Genomic DNA, 24,471 nt, shown 5'->3' with positions numbered 1-24,471 from the left:
GCACTTTTTTCTCTGTCTCCAGTGATCAATTTGTACCTTTGTGCAACTCTGTTCACAGCAGATTTAGCTCAATTGAAACTTAGTCCTTTTTGTGCTCCAGTACCTGCTTCGAGCTTTCAATAGCAGCCAAGATCTAAGCAACAGACGGTTCCAGTTGCGTCAGTGGCAACCTTCATTTTCCTGCTCAGTCTGCCGGGCCATTCCCTTAGCTTATCCTGTAAATTGGAACATGCATGTCTGTTGCGGCTGCTTGGCGCTCCGATCACACCTCATTCTGTTTCCCCCACTCTGCTGCCAGCTCAACTGCAGCACGCTGGGTCAGGAAAGCCCAAGGGCAGGCGTGCGCACCTTATGGGCATGGGACATTCTACCACTGAGCACCAGGATACCAGTACGCGCTCTCCACTATAGCAATATGTTGAGCAGGTCTCGCATCGCCCTTCCACCAGTCTTAGTCCTTTTCTCCCATTGGGCAACAATATTCATACTCCACATTTCCTGAGGCGAGGAGGGGGGGGTACCTCTCTGGCACACAGGTTGTTGGAGGCCACGCCCCCTTTCTCCACCCCTCTGCAAATGCGCGCTCTGGTGCACTAGTAGTTGGCTAGTGAGGGTCCTTGGGGGCGGGGGGTGACAGCTTCCCCTCTTGTTACTTCCAGTAAGTCCCACACTGTGTGATTGCTGAGCGGTCTCCGGAGGCCACGCCCTTTTTCTCTATCACTGCAAATTTGCCTCCTGGCGCATTGTTGATTGGGGGATGAAGTCTCCTTGGATGCTGAGGGTCTTTAGGGGCCAACAACCCCTCCTGTTGCTTCCATTAAGTCCCACACAGTGGGATTGCTAAGAGGTTGTCGGAGGCCACGGCCCCTTTCTTCACCACTCTGGAAACGCACCACCTGGTGCACTGCTGGTTGAGCGATTAAGTCCCCTTGGCTGCTGAGGGACCTTGAGGGCCAAGAAGGCCTCCTATTACTTCCAGTAAGTCCCTTACAGCAGGATTTCTGAGAGGTGGTCGGAGGTACCGCCTCCATTCTCCATCACTCTGCAAACCCGACAATTAAAAAAGGCATAGAAATTCACTTAAAAAAACAAAAGTTACAGGGACATTATAGGTAGTAAATAGAATTAAAAAAACCTTAGAAATTCACTGGAAAAAAACAGCAGCTTAGTTAATTTTGAATAGCTCCTTTTACTGTGAAGTAAGGGAGACACATTGAGGCAAATAACAAGTTATAATGTAACAGGAAGTGCATCAGAGTGTAACAAAGAACTAAGGACCTATATTTTCGTAGCCCTCAAGAGAAAGTGCTCTAATGAATAATGGGGAAAGTGAAATCCAGAGCATTCTTTGACTCTTGCTTAATGCAGTAGCAAAGTTTTAATTTTAAAATGCATGGTGTTTGCACAACCATGAATTTGTCCTGATGAGGGTGGGGGATTGACCCCAAGTACCGCCGAAACGCCGCGTCAACAGAATGTTTAAAGAATTAGGACTTGATAGAATTTTTAAAGAATTAGAATTTGTTATCAATTCCTTTTTTTTTTTCTTTAAATCTGTGATGTGTTATAATTGATGTGTGATGTACAAATTGTGATGATATTAAGGAAGGAGGATTTGCTGATGAGTCTCTGCCAATTGGATGCATTAACGAGTGGACTTACTTAATACACTAAGAGTCCAGACATATCCTGTCTGTTTATGCTTTTTTTGAATGAATTGTATTTCCATATATTTATATTACGTGAGAAATGTATCAGAACCAGGGATATGAGGGAAGCCCTACCTTCTTGTAGAGTTATAATTAGGCCTGGGCGGTAAATTCCGTTCTGCTCGCGGAATTTGGGTAATTTTGCGTTCCGCGGAGAACACGGAATTGCCAAAAATTCTGCGGCTTTGCGGAATTTTTTGCTTGTTCGCGAGATATATCTCCCCAGACACGCAAACAGCGTTCGCGAACAGGAAAAAAGCATCGCAAACGGGCGGAACAAGCAATTCCGCGTGTTCGTGGAACTTTTGCATGCTCGCAGAGATTTTTTACCATTTTGCGGAGCTTTGCGGAGCTTTGCGGAGCTTTGCGTAGCTCGACTACGCAAATTCCACCCACCCCCTAGTTATAATGACTACCTGAATCAGAATTTATACTATACTTTAAAAGACCATTTGAACAAAGAGTGCAATTGTGTATCCTGCTTTCTTGATAGGGCATTGATTCGGGATTCCTAGTAGAAAGGCTCATGTTGGCTGGTCAAGGAAGTTTCTCTAGTCTTCTTCTCTCACTTAAGTCATATTGTGAGTCAGTGGCAATCCTTAGTACTGTGACTCCTTCACTTTCACTCCATGTAATTGCTCCGCCTTAGAACCTGGTTCAGGACTTTCACCATTCCTGTGCACAATATATCATCCTTCATCCAAGTACCTGAAGGGATTCAGGATGCAACCTGCAAGGCCACTTTGGCGACCATTTGTATCTACAGGAATGGACGATTACTATTTTTGCCATTGTGAACAGTGACACTTTTCACTCTAGCTGGCAGGATTCTTCTTCTTCTCCTCTCTTAGTTTGTTCTTTTGCCCTGGAATCTACCCACAAGTTGATATTGGGAAACATCCTGGACTTCGAATTAAAATTAAGTTATTTGTAGTCCATAACTTATCTCCAAATCTCATGTTCCTCACGCCTCTCTCTTGCCATCTGTCTTAATCAGCACACCAATATGTTGCATTTGAAAGTGGGAAACTGGCAAATTAATGCACCAGCGAGGAGAACAGAGTATGGCCTAGTTAATGTTTGAAACATGCAGACTGAAGCTCTTTTGCTTTATGGAAAGCCGTTTCTAATCTGTCTAGTAGGTGGCAGATATGCTTATTTTGGAAATAGGAGTGACCATATGGACAAGGAGTAACCCCATCATAGAGGTAACTTCATCATTTTACTGTGCAGCTTAGTGGCTCTCATTTGATCAACTTCAAAAGAATGATAGCGGAGAGTACCTGCTCTAAGTTCAAATGTATGCTCTGTGAGTTTCACTCACAGATCAGCAGCAGATACATTAATCTACTTAGCTGTGTGTAGTTTCGTGTGTGTGTGTGTGTGTGTCTGCATTCAGTATGACTGTTTGTTCTAGGAGGGAGGAACTTAGCTTTCTGCCTCTGTGAGGGGTAGAATGTCTGTAAATGGTCCTTCCTGCCCTTCTGCATTTATCCTCATTTCTGCTATTGTGAATGCATGCCAGGTGTTCTTCTGGTCCTCTCCTCCCATTTACTCATGAGTCTTCACTAAAACTGGAAATCAGCTTATTTAAAAGCCTTCGGATCTAACAGTAAACCTATAAACATTGCTTGTGTTTGTGTTTGGATGAGGAAATCACAAACCTTTCTCATGTCTTACTTGCATGAGGTTTGTTTGGTTTAATAGTGTAGTTCTGACAGCAAATTTCTGAGGTAATGATGGTCTATGTTTTAACTTTCAGGGTCGATCTGTGGAACAATGGGAATCTGGCGCAAGATATTTTTCTTGGGGAAGTTAAAGTTTCTCTGAAGGTTTTGCGAAATGATTTATCGCATGATGCCTGGTAAGACATTAGTCTCATCAACAAGGTTCTTGTATTGCTCTCCTTGAATACAAAATGCATAGTGACAGAAACTTTTGTTGTATGTAGTGTGACATTTGTTTGGTGCATTCTGAACTGGTTGCTGTGTTAGATTGATTTTCAGAATACAATTTCTTCTGTAAGCATGAAGTCTTGTTTAATGTTCTATCAAAAATGGCAGACTAATTGTGATCAAAAACTGATGGAAATGTTTTGTGCCTCACACCTATATTGTGCTCCCCAAAATTATTGGGGTCGTACCCATTAGATTTTCTGAGCCCAAAAACTAAACTGCAGGGTTATGCTCTTGTGAGGAAGGGTGTGAGTAGTCCGACAAACCTGTCGGAGAATCTCTTACCTGCAGGTGAAACTGCAGAGCCCTACCATGGACCCCAACATCTATACACATACATTATTTTGTAACAAATGCATTTTTATTATGAACTATTCTCCTAAAAATAATGAAATAATTAGTTATGTTATTATAACCCAGCAAACAAAATGAATTAACGGTTGAACCTTAAATATACCCCAAGCATATTTCATCACACATCCCCAATTGATTAGTCTAATTCCTACCTCTGTTATAACTTGCTGATACAGCATAGCTTACTTTAGACTATTTATGCAGTCACACACCACCCACATACCTTTATGCCATAAGACCTCATTTCAGTGAGTCTTCTTTCAGCATCTGTCAAGCAGTAGGTTCACCTGCCGTGCCCTTCTCCAACAAATGGTGTCTGTTGTACTTTTTTTTCCCCATGGTAGTTTATATAGCGGTGAAGAGTTTGCTCATCCTCAACTCGTTTTGAGTTATATTGTACGATGAGCAAGATGTCTGTTCAGATTGCAGGAAGGGCACTGAATCTGCAGTTATTGTATCTTGTCAGTTATTCTGCTACAGGAATGAGCAAGGACTTTTATAGTTGCTGAGTGACCTGAAACCTAGCTACTACAGACCGTAGAAAAGGGCTTGTTAACATGAGCTACTGTAAAATGTGTGACAGTTGACCACATGTAATTTTTTAAAATCTAAAAGGCCCACATTTCAATTGAACAGGCTTGTCTTCTTGGCCCTAAAGTACTTCTAGGCACTCTAATACACTTGATGAACAGAATGGTTATCTTAACATGTAGCAATGCATGTACCACTTATAGCATCACATAAACATTTGATAAAACATATGCCACACACATCACCTACCCTCCTGTAATTCATGTGCTGCAACAAATGCTTCTGCAGTCATAGGAACGTCTTTCCTGTTTTTGATGGTGTTTAAAAAATAAAAAACTCTGCCTGTGGTGGTCTGGGAATTTCATTGTTGAGCAACTGTATTTTGGTCCATCTTGCTGTTGGTGCTCCGCTTTCCTTTTTGGTGCTTGTTAGTACTATCATGGATTTTTTCACCCAGTAGGCTTTATTGATTGTTGTGCTGTCATCTTTTTCTTCTGTCTGGTTTTGTGTTCTTCTTGGAAGCTTGTGTGTTGTGTTTCTATATTCTGTATGCCTTACTTTAAAAAACTGCCTAAATGCCTTATATAGACCAGACTTTATTTTGGGAAAGACTGTAAGTTTTCCAGAAATTGATTGAAATTTGTAAGAGATTTTGCAGCATTAATCTTTAGCGTCTCTAGATTCATGCACACAATCCTGCACATCCATTATGTCTACAATTTAAGGAAGTCTCCTTAAGAATATAACATTTCCTAGCTATCCTGAAGGAAAGTTTCAGTCCTATTAAGGACGCGGCTGTGAGGATTATGCCTATCTCTTCCATTTATTTCCGCAGCCCTAACAACACTTTAAATACAAAAGGCTACATATCCCATGAGTCTTTGTAATGATAGCAAAACGACCATAGAATCAGTCCCATATAAACAACATCAAGGAGAAGCACTTCCTCTTTCTTCGGGCGAAACACGCATCATCCCGCTTTCTATCAATACTCTTGCTTCTGATCAGAGTCTGTAGACAACAAAAGGTAATCCGCATCAGACATAAGTGACATAGCATCCGACATAATCCCACAACTTCAGAAAACAACAGTACATGTTACTGTAGAACCAAGTCAGACATTGACAACCAGTCATCAAATTACAGTGACATTATCAGCATCAACTGATAACTCTCTAGAGCCAGCTATACTTATCCAATGTATTTCATATATATATATATATATATCCTGGGAGGGTAAGGAAAATATGGCCAAAATGGGAAGGATAATCCTCACCTCCTTAATAGAATTGAAACTTTTCTTCACAGTAGCTAAGAAATTTAATATTCTATGTCAGGACCGTAGGCTCAGATATGCTAGTTCGAAGCTGATCGACATCCAGAGAAGCCATGCCCGTGATAGGCTTGAAGTAGAAAGCCTTAAAAGTGGACTCTGAGGACCAATCCGCTGTCCTGAGGATGTCCTCGAGGTGACTCCCTAGGGAGAAAGCTTTCGAAGCCATAGCTCCCCTGGTGGAATAAGCTCCAAAGACCGCAGTATGAATACCTTCTTCCTGGAGCACCCATCTCAACCAATGGTCAATCGTGGGAGCAGATACTGGCTTCAATGGCTTCTTTAGCAAGATAACAAGTTGAGACACCCCAGGAGGGCGATGTACTTCAGTCATCTATTCATACGCCTTGAGACCTCGCACCACACACAATTTTGGGTGACCAGGAAAGGCTGGATAATGGACCACCGTGGTATTAGACTTCGTTCCTTGAGCAATCGTGAATGACATACCCTCCGGGGAGAACATAACGTGAAGTGATTTCCAAGGCCCGGTCATCTGACACACGTTTACACAACATAAGACCTAGAGGTACCACTAACTTACCTGTGAGCTCCTTCTGGTAAAGAAGCGATTATCATGCCAAGACTGCAGTAGTCTTAGTACCACATTAACATCCCACAAGGAAGAGTACTTCGGACGAGGGGGAAAAGACAGATGGATGCCCCTCAACAATCTGCATACCAGTGGATGTTCTCCTACCGGGACCTCATGTTTGGGTATGTGCCCCGCCAAAATTGCAGATCTACTTGCACTAATCGAGCGGTAAGCCAAACGTTTGTCAACCAATTCTGACAGAAAATTGACTGTGCATTATATCTGACCCCGCGGGACACAAACCCCGTCGCAAACACCAGTATGACCACCTTCGCCATACAGATCTATATGGTTTGACTGTAGAATCTGCCCATGCTTTCCTGATAAGGGAGGAAGCCCTCGCCGAAAGGCCCGGGATTTCCCAACGTCCCCTGTAATCTTCCACCCATGAGTTTGAGGGTTTCCTCCTGAACCAAAGGGTGCAACTTGCTGTTCGAGTTTGTCAGCAGACGGGGAGTCAGGGGAAGTTGGATTGGAAAATCCATATAAAGTTCCATAAGAACTGAAAACCAAACTTGAGACTTACGACATGGCGTCACCATGTTCACTGCCGCCTAACTAGTGCCGTGAGTCTGAGTATCCTGGAGAATGGGGACAACGCATATCCCTGAAACCGACTCCAATCTTGTAGGAAGGTATCCATTGCTTCCGCAAGCATATCCGGACACTAACTGATAAACTGAGGAATCTGATAGTTTAGTCGCACCACAAAAAGGTCCATTTGACACGGACCCCACTGAGTCATCAGACTCTAAAAAAACAGAGGGATCCAGTTTCCAGGCACTGTCGTCCTGTAGGTGTCTGAAGTGCCAGTCCGCTGTTTGATGGAGCTTCCCTGGCAGGCATTCCGCCAGGACTGATAGCTTGTGTACCAGGCAATAATTCCAGAAATCTTTGACCAAGTATGCCAGTAATTTGGATCACATGCCCCACAATCGATTGATATATCTCACTGTGGAGACATTGTCCATCTTCAATAAGATGGCGGAGGGCACTTTGTTGGCTGCCAGACTCCGAATCATAAAGGATTCAGCCAGTAGTTCCAAGCAATTGACGTGCAGAGACTCCTCGTGTTCTGACCAGTGACCGCCTGTGGTGATATCCCCGCAATGAGCGCCCCAACTGTGACGACTGGCATCGGACTCGATCATCAGATTCGGGGTCATCTCATTCCAGGCCTGCATATGTTTGAGCCAATAAAGGAGCTCTGTGCGAGCTTCTAGGGAAATCTCCTGTATGTACGTCTGGTCTCGATGTAGGTGCTGCGTCTTCAGGCGCTTTGAAGCCAGGCTTTGCAGGGGGCCTGGAAAGATTGCCTGAATAGAGGACGACAGTAGGCTGATGATCCAGGCTAAGTGGTGTTGGGAAAAACCTTCTCTCGCCATAGTACGTTGCAGCTCCCTGTGAATCAAATATATCTTCTTTTGGGGTAAACAGAGAATTTGTTGTAATGTATCGACCTCGAAACCCAGGAAAGTTGTGTGTTGTGCTGGCATGCATTCTGATTTCAGATCGTTCAAGATATAACCTATATCCTGCAATAGGGCCTGAGTCATCCGGAGCTGAGAGAGTAATATTGTCTTCTCCTACAGCATCAGAAAGATGTCGTTCAGGTACACTACGAGACATATGCCCCATGCCCGTAGCCATTCCATGACTGGCCTCAACAGCTTGGTGAAGCACCAAGGCACTGAAGACAGACCAAATGGCAGACAAATGAACTCGAAAGTGTGCCCGTCCCACTGAAACTGTAGAAACTGACTGTGCAGAGAAAATATCGGTACTGTCAGGTAGGCGTCTTTTAGATTGAGCCGTACCATCCAGTCATCTGGTAGCAAAACATCCCTGAGACGGTAAATGTCTTAAATTTTGAAGTGGTGATACACCACCCATTGGTTGAAATCTTAAAAGAATTGATCACTAGCCTGAACCCCATGTCTTTCTTTTTGACTAGAAAGATATTGCTGAGGAACCCCTTGGGATGAAGCCTCTAACAAACAATGCCCCTTTGCGTAGAAGATCATGCACCTCTCTGTTTACCTCCTGTGTTCCCTTCTGTGAGAAAACTAGAGGACGGGGTTGTGAAAGCTGGTGTGGTGTCCTGTGGAACTGAAAACCAGTCAGTTAGTAGTACCCTTGTATCTTGTGTGATGGATGCCTACTTGTGGCTTTACCATTGCAGTCCCTGCCCCCACCCCCTCCACCTCGGGTAGGAAAAAAAATAGTATTCCTTACTGGTGGATCCATCTGGTGCGTTGCTGGCTCTGCGGAAGTTAACCTTTCCGCAATGGCCTGTCGACGGTTAGAACCCTCTGAACTTCCTCTGGTCTTGCCACTGCATGGAACGCTTCGTCTGGAGCTTGTGGGGGGTTGGAATTGTATGAATTGCTGGAGGAGAGCTTCCGACCTCTTCCTGCCATCCCAAAACTTTGCTGACTAAAGACCTTCTTAATAGATTGCTGAGCCTTGTCTAGAGAGGAGAAAGTGTTGACAAAACGGGACAGTACTCTTATAAAAGGCTCTCCAAAGAGGCCCCCATTTGCCACGTGACTGGACTCTGTGATGGCCAACTCGCCAAGTCTGGGCTCGATCTTGATCCACAAAGAGCGTCTACGCTCTGTTGATAATGCACAATTCGCATTTCCAAGAAAACATAGGGCTCTTTGCGCCCAACCCAATAGAATCACTGAGTTAATCATGTGGCCTGTCTCCCTGGCATCCTCTGCCATGTCCCATATGTTGGCGAGCAGCCCCAGGATGTCCAAGACCTTATCCTGGCAAGACAGCTGGATCTATCAAACCGTTGTTAGGGTCTATGATGAATTTCGTGATAAGCGTTGCCATCCCGGCATCAATCTCTGGTGTACTAGCCACTTTATTAGCCTGGGATGGTCCAGGGCATTCTGCCTTTAGGCGACCGCAGACCTCTTGGTCCATAGGTTTCCTAATACGGCTGGCCACGGCGGGCGCTGGCATCCAATCCGCTGAGCGGGGCGGTATTTATCCTCAGGGCTAAACATACTCGAGTTGTCTGTGCAGTTGTGGCTCTGAGTAACATCCAGCCAAGGCTTCTTGGCACCCCCTTCTGGGCGCCAGGGTCTGCTCGGACCAGGGTCGTTATCCGAGTCCCCATCTGGGTCATCAGTGTCGTCCACAGTATTGTCATCCGCCCCTCTCTTGAGACAGGCATCGTCCTTGGGTGTATCGCCCTGCTGGGAAGCCTCTCACGCCTCATCATCCAGGCGCTGCTCAAGAAAGGCCTGGCGCAGCCTCTCAAAGGCATCCAGAGAGGTAGGGGCGCTGGAATGTGCCTTCGCATTGCCTTTGCCATTGGAGGACCCTTTTGCTCTAGTAGAGGGTTCCTTCCTGTCTTCCTCTGATGAGGGTACCACAGTGCACCTGTCCGTGAGCTCTATAATGCAACGGCTCAGGTTCCAGAGCCGAGGAGACCGCCCTCTCCAGGGATGCATCAATAGCATCCACCAATTCCACGTGAATGGGGAACAGAGAATGCGCCTTCTCCACGGCCTCCCAAGCATCAAACTCAGCTGCCATTGTGTTCAGGTGGACTAGGGGTAATACTATAGTGAGCACCATACAACTGTGATTAAACTTCCGTTGTATGGGCCAAGGTTTGTTTGTTATTGTAAGCCTGAAAGAACACTGCCCAATAAACAATATCTGCTCCGTGGTCTAACCGGACAATGGAGCCAAAGACCAAAGGAAGGAAAGCCGCCAGGCATGCGCTGAAAATGACATCTGCTTCGTCTGAAGGGAACCTGCTTGCACCCGACGAGGAAAGGGAGGAACGTGAGAAGGAAAAGAAAACCCTCCTTCCGTGGAGCTACGTGCATGTGCTCCACCCTGTACCGGGGTCCACGGCACACAGCAGGACTTCCAAGCGGTACACAGAGGAGCGTAAGCGCTTCAGGAAGGAGACTGCCCCTGACTACAAGTCAGGTGTCTTTTCACTAGCGCTGTTCCTGTTACGTCACCTCGGGAACACTGGGTCTTGCCCCAGCGGCCTCTGCACTGACACGGAGGCCACCTGAGCCAACTGCAGGCTTCACTTTGTAGAGAAGCCATGCGGAACACGGCAGAGGCTGCCAGGAAGTGGGGAAAATCCAGAGCAGAAGAGCATTCCCTCAACCACACAGACGTGCACCGAGGTACTCGCCGGTAGGCACCAAGACCAACAAGCAAGGGGTAAAAGATCAAACCCACATAAGTAAGCAAATTACACCGTTTTAAGAAAACAGTCATAAACAATATAAATGAAAAGCCTTTATCTAGCTGCTGATTAGCGAAGAAAGAGGAAGTGCTGTTCCTTGATGTTGTTTAAATGGCCTGGCCTCTATGATTGTTTTCTTATTACAAAGACTCATGGGCTATGTAGTCCTTTGTATTTAAAGTGTTGTTAAGGCTGCTGAGCGGATATAAATGGAAGAAATGAGCATAATCTGAGCCTCCGGTCCCAACATAGAATTCTCCAACTTATTAATTGAGAAAATCCATAAGATCGAGCTTTCTAAACCACCACCACACAACCACGGGTGAAGGATCACTCTTCGTACACTCTGGAATTGAAAAACTGTATAAACTTGGGCACATTCAAAGAAATTTCTGAAAATTATTTCCTCACAGCGATCTCAATTACCAGACTGTCTTCACATTTTAGTCACCCAGATCCGGCCTCGGTAGTAGGGGAGATCAGTATGCACATCGCCATTGGCCTCAAAGTGTAATTTCAGACTACCTTAGGTGAAGTCAACCACGCTTAAATTGGAGTGGATCTAGAGGATCTTAAAAAAAAAATCAACCTTCTTTGTAATCTTCATTTCCTTTAAAAAAAATCCTCTAAAGCTGCACAGCTACCCAACTCGGTCAATTCACAATTGGCTACAACCTGTTTGGTGATCTTCAGTCTGGCTTCAGGATGGACTGCAGCATAGAAAAAGCTACACTGCAGCATGTTAACTATGGATTATGTATGCATGACCGTGATGATTCTTGTCCTCTCATCCGCCTCGTCTGCTCCATGGCATTCACCAATCAACCATTACCTACGTCTGATCACCCCAGAATAAGAATGGGATTAAATAGAACGGTCCTAACAGTATCTTGAAAACCATTGTAGTAACTAAAGCTTACCCCCTTTGAAAACTAAATCCAGTTAAGACTGAACTCCAACACTTGTCACCTCCGCAAAGACCTTGCTTCTTTGTGACTTGACTCGCCTAAATTGTTCGATTTTAAACCCCAAAATCATCAATTGTGTGATATTTCTAGGCATCCTACTCGTTAAATACTTTATACCCACAAAAGATATCAAAACCTGCGGTCTTTGGTCCTATTAAGACTTGAATAAGGGAGTGCCCTTTCTACAGGCATTCCTAAACTGCACCTAGCTCCTCTGGAGACAACTCTCATGCGCCAACGCTATCATTGAATTGAAGCATTTTGAAGACCCAACACTTACACTAACCTATTAGCATGTTCAGAAAATAGTCTGTATAACAAACACTGGCATGCCCTGGGCTCCCCCAGATACCTAATGCAAAAAGCTCACCTCCTCCGGATGCACCAACTAACTTTGGGTTGTAGAATCCCTTCTCCTAAAACCTGCAAGAAACAGAGCTATATCCCAGTGTTTCTACAACAATGACCCAAAAATCTGGAACTTATTTCCCTCCTCCATACTCACAAACCCATTGTTTGAGGCATTCAGAAAGGATCCAAAATATTTGCTCCAGCTCTACCTCCAAAGATAACTTAATAACCCTAATCAAGCTGTGATCCTGGACTTTAACCTGAACCGTATTATGAGCACCAACATACAACTTGATCTGTTATGTACATTTTGTTGCAATATACATTGTCATTCATATGCTACTATGCTTTACTTAATTGAAAGCGCTCTGCCACCTTCAGTCTTGTATGAGTGATTTAATACTCCATGAATAAATATGTAAGTTGACATTCTGTTGTAGATCCCAAATTAACTTCAAAATAAGTTTCTATTGTTGTTTTGCTTCCCTGTTTTGCTTCCCCTTCATTTCAGATAGTTGTGAATATTTAAAGCTGCAGGCACAGCTGGATAAAGCATACCCAAAAAGCATACATTTAATAACATTCCGTGGATTGCAGCATACATGCCCATTTGTATACCTAGTCTCCGTCATGCGCATGTCTTCCCCATACAATCCCTGCTTTGTATTTTTTTCCAGCTTTCAGAAGCACACTGTATTCAGCTTCCCTAGGCACTTTCCACTTTTTTTTCTATTTGAAAGATGCCTTCTGGAAGTTTATATTTGTTACTAAAATTGGTAGTGAAAACAAACTGTAATTAATGCACTTGTTGTGGAGAACAGTTTTTGACTGATCTACAAAGAGCCTAGTTTACCTGCCTGGTAATCTTTAACGGATGAGTTCTTCTTTATTTTACAATGGCGAAGTTCTCTGAAGAACCCACTCATGGTCCTAAAGTCAAGGCAAAAAATGCAGTTATCACTCAGGTGCTAGAGTTTCTTTCATGGTGGATTAAGGAGTTCAAATTGTAGAAAGGATAGCCATTCCAGGCATAGATGACCCTGATAACAATCACTATTGATTCTTCACATTATGGCTAGGGAACCCAATGGGTCTTACATGGATGCTGCACCTCTCAAGGGAAGATGTCACCATAACATCTGGAATGCAAAGACAACACAGCTACAAGGATTTGTTTGAACAAGCAAGGAGGGATCTAGCCTCATATCCTGCATCAACTTCGAAGTTCGAACTGCTCCTTCCGTTTGGGATGTTCGCCTGTTGAGAGGGTGGAGGCCCTGAAGAACGGAGCTACGGGAAATCAACCCGGTTATCCGTCCAGGCAAGATGAGGTTAGAAATTCTAAATTTGTTCAAGAAAAATATCTGCAATGTGTCTTGGTAAATGTACGATCTTTGGGAAAACATAAACACCAGATCGAAGATATGATTCAAAGTACGAATACGGACTTAATTTTCCTTACCGAGACATGGACAGACAATGCCTCGTGTCCAGACTGGAATATAGCCCTGCCAAAGGGCTATGCAGTTACCTCTCAGGATAGGGAGGAGGGGAGAGGTGGGGGCATAGCAATTATTCATAGGGAGCATTTAAAACTGCGGGTAGACACCATTAGGGATCTGCCGGCAGAAGCCCTACATTTCACCATTAATATCAATAATATTTTGAATCTTCAGGGACTACTAATTTATCGTCCTCCTGGACCTAAGGCTTTATTCGCACAGACTTTAATGACCCATTTAGAATCCTACACGGATTCCCATCCGTTTATGATTCTCGGGGATTTTAACTACCACCTGGAACTCGCTGATAATTTAGATACTGGTAGACTAGTGGATAACCTGCCAACCTTTGGTTTTACCCAGTTGGTTTTAGAGCCCACCCATCAGGCTGGTCATATTTTAGATGGCGTCTTTTCGAATAATACTGAGACGCTTGTGTCAATAGTCGTACCCCTTCCATGGACGGACCACCATGCGATCCACTTCAAGATCAGGGTTCCGCTGTTAATTCAGCAAACACAAGCAAAACCAACTAAGGTAAAGACCAGACGCTGGAACAAAGTCCACGCCGAAGATCTGATAGCAGCCCTTGGTCAAGTTCCCTTGTCGCTGGCTAAAAATAACAATGAGGCAGCCTCTGAGTTTAATAATTGGCTACGGACAGCGGCTGACCATGTAGCCCCAGAAAAATGGTCAACAGTTAGGAGACTTAAGCCCTCGTCCCCTTGGTACAACCCACAATTGAAGAGTCTAAAAGTAAAGTGTTGAGCTGCTGAGCGTCAGTGGAGGCAAGAATATGGTAATGCCAAGAAAATAAACTATAATCTTGCTCTCCAACAATATAAAGAGGCAATTACTGCGACAAAAAAGTCGTTTTATACCACTAAAATGGAGGAATCTGGTAATTCCTCTAGGGAGCTTTTTAGAACGGTAAACCTGCTTTCTAAATCACAGTAGGTAAGCACCTTCCATCCGAATCAAATTATGTGCAACAAACAAGCTACATTTTTTCAGAATAAAGTCCAAATTATCTATGATAATCTTTTGAAAGTTCGAATGGTCCCAGACAAATTAGATCTATTACAAATGAAGACAGAATTATCTGATGTGGAGTTAACTAGGTTTCCAGCAATCAGTAAAGATGAGGTTTGTAAACTCCTCCTCTCTATAAAATCTGGATCACCTAAAGACCCCTGTCCTTCCACGGTGTTGCATTTGGTCGCTAGCAGAATTGGCGACGAATTGACTCCGCTAATTAATCAAGTCTTGGAGTCTGGTAGCTATCCAGTATGCTGGGAAAGTGCTACGATTAGACCTATTCTTAAAAACCTACCTTAGATCCTACGGAGCCTAAGAACTATCGACAGATTGCCGGTCTGCCTATGGTGGCCAAGATCCTAGAGAAATCAATGAACAAGACACTGATCGAATACCTGGACACTAATGATTTATTGGACCCGACTCAGCATGGTTTTCGATCTAACCATTCGACCGAATCGGCCTTAATTGTAGCAGCCGAGGAGATTCGGAGAACAGTTGATAGCGGGGGTAAAGCAGTTCTTGTATTACTTGACTTGTCGGCAGCCTTCGACACCGTGAATCACACGGTGTTAGTGCAGCGGCTGCGGGAGGTAGGGATCGGGGGTTCGGCTCTGTCCCTCCTATCCTCATTCTTGGAGGGGAGAGAACAGAGCCTGTACTGGGAGGGCATGCAGTCAGACAGCTCCTATCTGCCCTGTGGGGTTCCCCAGGGATCAGCATTGTCACCAACGATGTTCAATATCTATTTGCTTCCCCTGGCCAGTCTCATCAGGAAGCATGGTTTTGCTTTAGTGTCATATGCCTGAAGCCTGAAGATACAGCCATCAGGTTTTACACCTGTCTCGAGGAGATTATGACCTGGATGAACCATAGCTTCCTAAAAATCAATACGGATAAGACGGAGGTCATCGAGTTTGGCCAGGGGCAACCCCAGTGGAATGTTTCTTGGTGACCAACGACAGCAGGAGAATGCCCCAGTCCGGCCTCTAAGGTTAGAAACCTGGGAGTTATTTTTGACCGTCAATTAACTTTCTCCGCTCAGGTAAATAATCTTACCTCTTCCTGTTTTTTTTTAATCAAAACTTTGAAAAAGATATTTCCCTTTATCGGGAAGGAATTACAAAGGACAGTGGTAGTGGCTCTTCTGCTATCCAAGTTAGATTATTGTAATGGCCTGCTACTGGGGATTAGCAAACTCCAAATGAGCAGGTTACAGTCATTACACAATGCCGCCGTCAGATTACTCCTAAATATACCAAGAGGCCAACCAACTTCCGCCGGAATCAGAGCCCTTCATTGGCTTCCCATCCAGCAGCAGGTGTATTTCAAGGCTTTATGCCTGGTCCACAAAGCATTTTATGGTGGAGGAGCCAAGGCCATTCAAAATATGTTTAGACCTCACACTCCAGTTCGTTCATTAAGATCCAGCACGTTGGGTCTTCTCCATATTGATAGGATTAGGAAGATGAGATGGGGTGGAAGAGCCTTTTCTTATTGCGCAGCGAAGCTGTGGAATAAACTGCCAACAGCCATGCGTTTTCAATCAAACAGACAAGTATTTAGGAAAGAATTGAAGACCTGGCTGTTTGCCCCAACATAGGTGTGCGATATAGGCTGTAACACTCGTACTCACACTAGCGCCAAGACGCCACGGCATTCGAGTGCTTTAAAAACATATATCCTATCCTATCCTAAGTCAGCTTTGGAATGGGAGCCTCTTGATCACCATTACCTCTGTTGTGTGCCATCTGAAGCAAAATAGCTTGCGTATGCCGATGATCTTCTATGTTGCACATGCGAGATAAAGCACAAGCTCAGTCACTTTTTAATGCTTGAGAGTTTTGTCCTCTTTTTTTATTTTTGTGTTGCCAAGAAAACATTAGACAGTGTTCGTTCAGAGTTTGCTTCATCTTTTGAAATCGTGATGCTCTCCCTCTCCAGTTTGACTGATTGGCAACGTTTATTTATGTTTTAAAGGGTTACAGGGTTTTATTAAATATCTACTTTTGCAAGGGACTAGATGCTTCACAAACCTACTTTGAAATCCTGCTAAAGAACATTCACTTGTCATTTTTGGAAGCTTGCTCTGGCGTGATAAAGGATTGCAGTACTCATTATATAAGAGATTTTTCTTACCCTTGTACTCTCTGATAATGCCAGAGGTAATATTTGATCAGGATTTGGATTGTAGCAAAGCTGTAATTTTGCCACCTTTCCACAAATTAAAATACTAGTGTGAAAAGTGGTAACTCAAGGGCTGGAATTTCTTGTGAGCCTGTGCACACCCTCATATTTACATGTTTAGGATTATTTGTCAACTCCTCTCCAGTCTCTTCCCACTTTGTAAAACATTTGAAATTTACTCCCAGCAAGGGACAGGAGTATGTTTTCCAGTGAGAAGCAAACCGGGTATAAAGAAAGGTGATCTGCAGTCGTCCAGTAGATTTTTGCAAAAATCAGATTCACAAACGTTTTCTAAAAGTACAGCTTCCATCCCTACTTTTGTATACTATTGTGAATTCCTGAAAGTCTGAAGTATGCACCAGTACAAGGACATGTACCTGTGTGTGCACTTTTCTGACTTAATTGTCCCCTAATTTATTTTCATAGTGCCCATAATTATTTATGCTGATTTTACATTATCAATCGTTTTGTAAAGCATTGGCATACATCAAACACCTGGTTAATGATGCCACAGAGATTGTATTTACACTAAGGAAAAAAAAAAAAAAGAACAGTTTCTTTTTGTAGGCGCTCCTATGTGTGGTGAGCATGCCTACAAAATGATGTGGCTGCATTATAGCACCTTTTTTTGGTTTCCTCTTTACTGCACAGCATGTAAAATGCTGTATCGCTAGTAAAAACCATTAGCAAAGTCAATAGGTCTAAAAGACGAGACATATTGGCTGTGTCAATGCTTGTTTGACCTACCTTTTCTGTCAGACAACATTGTTGTAACTTTTTCACAGAGAAGGGAAAGTTATTTGTTCGAGGCATGTGAGCTGTAGATCACATGCTTTTCATACTCCTGCCATCTGGTTTTGGGTCCCGATGTTTGCACTTTGTTTTTCTTCCAAGAAGTCTTTCCAGTCACGAGGTAGGTGACTCCTCCTTTCGGTGATAGTGCACATGGGCATCGACTCCATTGTTAGAATGTTTTTTTTCCGCCATCGGGTTTGGACGTTAATCGCTGCGCTCCAGTTCGACACCACAGTCTCTCGGGTTCCCCTCGGTGCGCAATCAACTTACCCTCGACGGTATTGTTTTCAATCGCATATTTCCATTTATCCGCGTATCGTATTTAATACAAAAACTCTTTCGATCGGGTAGCTCTTGGCAGGCCGTCGGGCCTACCCGCATTGGTCCAACTCGCAGTCGATGGAACGGACTCCATTCAAATTCTGTCCATGATGCCACGCGAAGTTCCCGCGTGTCGACTCACACGAAGTGTGCAACTTGTGCTCATCTCCGGAGCACAACGAACAGGACTGCGACGCGTGTAAATCTTTCTGTTAGAAGAAAATGCTCAGCGACCGTCGGGCTTGACGTCGCGACATGCAGAGCCAACACTGGTTCCATTCCGGACCTCTTCGGAGAAGATTCCGAACAAAAGAACGGCGATGCCATAGGGACTGAGGAAGAACAAGAGGAGCATATCTCCGTCTCTGAGTCCGGTTCCGCTGTGGACGACTACATTCTGAAAGGTCAGTGTATCGTGAGTACCGCTCCTCCCATGCCCCAAAGTCCAACTCAGCCCGTAAAAAAGGCTCCGGTCCCTCCTCCGCCTTCGGCCATGGTCGGCACCAAGAACACGTTTCCAATGCCCGCCTTCTGGCTCGGCACTGAAACACACACCAAAGCCTTCTAGCTCAGGATCGAGTCGTCCACACTCTGGCACCAAGCCCAAACTTTCGGGGTCAAAACCTGTCTCAGCCCCATCTCCTTCGATGCCGAAACAGTCTTCGCAACTGAAATCCTTGGCACCCAAGACACCGGCACAGAAAACTTCGGCGCCGAAACAAAAAGATGCTCCGATGCCATCGAAGGAGCCCCGTTTGGATGTCCCGCCTTCAAAACCAGACCCAAAACAACAGGAACTGTACATCAATCCAAAAACTGGACCTATTGCGACCAAATTGCCACTTAAACGCAAAATTAAGTCAGAGGAAGCCTATCACATTCCTTTAAAGAGGAAACATGCTGGTACTAACCCTTCTCCTCCATCACCTCCTTTCCCTGAAACACAACACTTGTTAATTACCCCAACTAATTCACCACCACCTTATATCCCTGATGATCAGGATGACTGGGAGGGGGACAGTGATCCTGCACCTGCAGACCCCTGGAAGGATTATAATACAGATTCTACCACAGGTAACGATCCTGATCTTTACCCTACTAAACCTACTCCACCAAATGACAATGTAAGGTATATAGAACTATTAAGCAAGGCTGCTGATTATCATGGGGTTCAATTACACAAAGAATCCCTAGATGAGGATTTCCTTTTTGAAACCCTTAGTAGTTCCCAAAGATCCACTCACACATTCCCCATGCTCAAGGGTATGTTAAGACAATTGGATAATTTTCACATGGTGATGCCTCAACAAATGCTCCCACTTTTACAACAGGGAGACTTTATGTCTACTCTAGACTTAAAGGACATGTATTTCCACATTCCAATACATCCCGCTCATCGCAAATTTCTCAGATTTGTGGTAGCAGGGCAGCATTACCAGTTCAAAGTACTCCCATTCGGAGTCACCACTGCTCCCAGAGTCTTTACAAAATGTCTGGCAGTAGTCGCTGTACACCTACGAAGACAACACATTCATGTCTTCAAGTACTTGGGACAACTGGCTCATCAAAGCCAGTAAGTACCTGAAGTGTCTCCAGCACACTCACATAACACTGCAGTTGCTGCACCAACTGGGATTTACAGTCAATGTGTTGAAATCGCATCTTCAACCTTCCAACACTCAAAACCATCTAGGTGACACTTTAGATACTCAAAGAGCTCTGGCCTTCCCCAATGCAGCCAGAATTTGCAATGTTCAGGCTCTGGTTCTGCAGTTTCAGCCCACTCACTCACTACCAGCTCGAGTGAATATGCAGCTGCTGGGATTGATGGCCTCTTGCATCATGATTGTTCCCCATGCCAGGCTTCACATACGTTCCCTTCAGGAATGCTTAGCAAGTCAGTGGAACCGGTCGCAGGGTCTTTTAACCGATCTAGTGTTGGTAAACAGCCGTACTCCTCACTCTGCAGTGGTGGAACCCACAAAATTTATCAAAAGGATGCCCCTTTATAGACCCAGTTCCTCAGACAATGCTAACAGCAGACGCGTCCCTCACTGGTTGGGGGGCTCATCTCCAAGATCACACAGTTCAAGGCTTGTGGAGTCAAAAGCAAAAAGCTTTCCACATAAATCATCTAGAGCTGCTAGCAGTGTTTCTAGTGCTCAAAGCCTTTCAGGCTCACCTTGTAGGCAAAGCTGTCTTAGTTCGCACTGACAACATGACAGCTATGTATTATATACAAAAACAAGGGGGGACACAAACTCCAACTGTCACACCTGGCTCAAGCCATTTGGAAGTGGGCCATTTACCACAAAATCTATCTCCTAGCAGAACACCTCGCAGGAGTAAACAATCAGATTGCCAACCTCAGCAGACAGAGACAGCAAATCCACAAGTGGGAACTTCACCCTCAAGTTCTCCTCTCATACTTTCAACGTTGGGGGTTTCCGCAAATAGATCTTTTTGCCACACACTAAAACGTAAAATGCCAAAGCTTTGTCTCCAGGTATCCACACCCGCTCTCCAAAGACAATACACTATGGATGAACTGATCTGGGATATTTGCATATGCTTTTCCGCCTCTCCCACTCATTCCATCAGTGGTTCGGCAATTCAGCCAAACATCCCTCACCCTAATTCTAGTAGTTCCCACATGGACCCGTCAACCTTGGGTCACTACCCTGTTGGAGCTATCGCTAGTTCCACATCAAAAGCTGCATCTCACATCCAGTCTCCTCACACAGAGCCATGGAGAAATCATACACCCTGATCCCAAAGAACTCAACCTAGTGATCTGGCTCCTGAAGTCATAGTTTGGTTATCTGAATCTTCCACCAGACTGCATGAACATCATTAGTGAGGCCATACTGCCTTCTACAAGACATTGTTAAGCAGCTAAATGGAAGCATTTTGTTATCTATTGTAATAATATCAATCCTCTTGATGCTTCCGTACAAAATATCGTTTGTTATTTGTTACACTTGCAGCGGTCAGTTAGCTTACACTTCTATCCGCCTACATCTCTCGGTGATAGCTGCGTATCTACAAAATAGGAAACACTTGTCTCTCTTTAGAGTGCCAGTTATCAAATCTTTTATGGAAGAACTTAAGAGTCATATCACCAAGACTTCCACCTGCCCCAGTGTGAAATCTTAACATAGTCCTCACACAATTAATGGGCCCACCGTTTGAACCCATGCATAAATGTGAACTGCAATTTCTCTTGTGGAAAATCGCTTTCCCCATTGTAATTACTTTCACTAAGGGGAATGGGTGAGCTACAGGCACTAACCAAAGAAGAAGCCTTTTTCCAGCTTCACAAAGACAAAGTGGTTCTTCGTACCAACCCTAAGTTTCTACCTAAGGTAGTTTCTGCCTTTCACATCAATCAATCGGTTGAGTTACTGGTGTTCTTTCCTCAACCGGATTCAGTGGCAGAACAAGCTCTATACACTTTAGATGTTAGAAGAGCCCTTTTAAATTACATACAAAGAACAAAGTCATTTCGTAAGACTAAAGAATTTTTTGTTGCTTTTGCACTGCCTCACAAGGGCAATCCTATATCCAAGTCAGGTATTTTGCCAGATGGATTGTTAAATGTATTCAGACTTGTTATGCAAAAGCAAAGAGAACTTTAACAATACCCCCTAGTGGATCGCGTACCGAGGGAACATCTGCGCGCCCCCCCTCGTGGACACATCTGATGCTGCCTTGTCCCCCTGATCCTGAGGTTCCCGGACTATTACATTTTACCTGTAGACGGTTGTGGCTCTCCCGTCGCCCCCACCTCCCCCTTGCTCATCCTCATTGTCCACCTGAGGGTGGAGTATGTATTGTGTAGTTCCCCGGATGTGGTTAGACGCCCCTTTTTTGATGGTTTCCGCCTTGCTTTTTGGTGTTATTTTATTTTTTCTTTGTTTGTATTTCTAAAATCTATGTATCCTGATAACCTCTGAGGTGCACTCAGTAATTTGTTAATTCGGCTGGGCCCCAGGGGGCCTCTTGCTGCCTTGATGTTGTTGACCATGTATATATTAGCGGCCGGCCCTGGTGGTTGTAGGCCCATGTTTGTATTGATTTTTATGTACAATAAAGGTTTTCGCAAAAAACAAACAAAAAAAAAAAGAAAACAATACCCCCTAGAGCGCTTTCCACTTGCTAAAATAGGGGCTACTATGGCTTTCCTCGGAAACATTCCCTTAGCTGACATTTGTAAGGCTGCAACATGGTCTACACCACACACATTCACCAATAATTGTGTAGATGTTTCAGCAAGGCAACAAGCTAATGTGGGTCAGACAGTATTTAGAACACTTTTTCAGACCACTGCAACAGCTACAGGTTAGCCATCGCGTTGGGAGAATACTGCTGTATAGTCTATGCAAAGCATGTGATCTTCAGTTCACATGCCTCGAACGAAAAATGTTACTTACCAAGTAAGCATCTGTTCTTGGCATGTAGAGCTGTAGATTCACATGCGCCCACCAACCTCTCCGGGTACCTTTACCTGGTGCAGTTCTCTCTTACTTTATATACATATGCATGGACATCTCTATTCTACTCCATTCTCACCCTCTGCGGGAAAACAATCTAACAATGGAGTCAATGCCCATGTGCACTGTCACCGAAAGGAGGAGTCACCTACCTCGTGACTGGAAAGACTTCTTAAAAAAAAAAAAAAAAATTGCAAACATCCGGACCCAATACTAGATGGCAGGAGTATGCAGAGCTCTACATGCCAAGAACACATTCTTACTGGGTACGTAACATTTTCCTTCACCCCCCCCCCCTCCATTATGAAAATTGTCAAATGGTTTGGTTCCTCCAAAATTACCTTATCCATATGTTGGCTTTCCGATGATAACATTTCTATTCTGTGCCCTGTTGAACAAAGATTTGGTTATTGGGCTTATGGAAAAGAGACATCCTTTTCATACTACATTGTGTGAAGTGATGTCCTTATTTCCCTTTGGGAGCCATACAGCAAATTTATTATATTGAAGTAAACCTGGTGACAGGTTTTCATACCTTAAAAGACCACATGCTATTTCCCATTAAAATATTAAATTCCTGTTAAAAATGTGGTTTTTGTACGTCATTTTGGTGGCTTCCTTCTTCTAAAAGACAGCCTTTTTGGTTAGCTATCACTTCTGCTAGGAGCATTAGCAGACTTCAGGCTCTCTTTCAAATAACTATTCCAGCATCTTTGGCACAAAGAAGGTTGTCCTTTGGATGGTTCTTTCTATCATACCCTGAACTCTGGCAGAGTTTTATTCATACCAACAACAAATTCTCAGTTTCCCATCCTGTACTTTCACAGTTCTTTGGTTCAAAAATTGTACATCATCTGAATAATGTAAAATTGCACTTGGAAGCAACAGGATAACCACTTTAGCCAAGTGAATATTCTCGTGCGTATCCAGATGTTTTACATTTGTGGCATTATTGTCCTTTTGAGTATTCATCTCCTTTTACCTGAGGAAAAGCTGCATTGGTAGCAGGAAATGCCTATTTCAGAAATTTGTAGGACAGTGAATAGGGCCACTTTTGGAAAGATGATCTTGAAAAGTTGCTGCTTTCCATCACTACATTCTGTTTACCCTTTCTGCTTAACTTCTGTTCATGTTGCTTCCCCCTCCCAGTGTTCTTTATCTATAGAATTAGATTCCCAAGAGTTGATGAGAAGGTAGAGCAATGTCGGTGGACTTGACTTTGTTTTCCTCCCCATCCTTAGTGTCTTTACTGATGCCCAATCAACTCTCCGCTCCAGGCCTATGCAGTACTCCACCTTTCATGCTTGAAGGACCGTGCAATTACTAGTTAATACTTGCTGTTAAATATGTAGCAGTGAGGAGATCACAAGTTCAGATCCATGCAACAGCAACTCAGCCACCAAATATTTCAAGGTTTTTTTAATGGAATCCAATTAAATTAGTGACATCTATTTGCAGCTCTTAGAAATATCTGAAGTGTGGAATGAATTTCTGGCTAAGAAACATACATAGTCTCTCTTGCTCTATCCCGCTCTTAAATTGTTTAATGTTTCATTGCACTGTTTTTTTTATAGGTACTTTTTACAACCACGAGACAATGGAAACAAGACTTCCAAGGCAGACGATCTTGGATCGCTTCGATTAAACATCTGTTATTCTGAGGACTATGTGCTTCCATCAGAGCATTATGTCCCACTGAAAAACCTCATGGTGAAATCACCGGATGTTAAGGTATTTCCACTGAGACGTAGATTTTGAAATGGTTTGCTCTTTTGAACATGTTAGATTATGCAATTACCAGCTGTGCTTCTCTATCTATTACAAAGTCCCAAAAATACTAATTTGTGTTCTTATATATTTATTTACTATGGTTCCTCTAGTGAGGTGAAATGGAAATGCAGGTAGTGGACTAGGAGATCTGCTATCTCGGACCATCTTTTAGAGGTCTTATCACTAACCGAATGTAACCCCAGGGGCCGAAGAATGCCTCCTTGAATTGCCAAGTCGTATGGCAGTTTAGGTTCATGCTTCAATTGTGACAAATGATATTCCAGAGATAAGGACTGAGAACTCTTAATGAATATGCCTAATGAATTGTACTGCTCAAC

The 24,471-nt window shown here is 43.9% G+C and overlaps 1 protein-coding gene across 2 annotated transcripts in view; it reads left to right on the top strand.

Moving 5' to 3' along the window:
* Positions 1–24,471, top strand: part of RASA2 (RAS p21 protein activator 2) — a 516,748-nt gene that overhangs the window by 280,220 nt on the left and 212,057 nt on the right. For both annotated transcript variants that reach the window (XM_085633666.1, XM_085633665.1), the window contains exons 9-10: positions 3,472–3,573; positions 23,938–24,094. In XM_085633666.1, the coding sequence (XP_085489792.1) occupies positions 3,472–3,573; positions 23,938–24,094 (259 nt within the window). The remainder of the gene's footprint in view (positions 1–3,471; positions 3,574–23,937; positions 24,095–24,471) is intronic.

This window comes from Triturus cristatus, chromosome 11 (assembly GCF_964204655.1).
Source record: "Triturus cristatus chromosome 11, aTriCri1.1, whole genome shotgun sequence".
Classification (NCBI taxonomy): Eukaryota; Metazoa; Chordata; class Amphibia; order Caudata; family Salamandridae; genus Triturus; species Triturus cristatus.
Note: the sequence above shows the minus strand (reverse complement) of the source record. Positions and strands in the feature narration are given on the sequence as shown.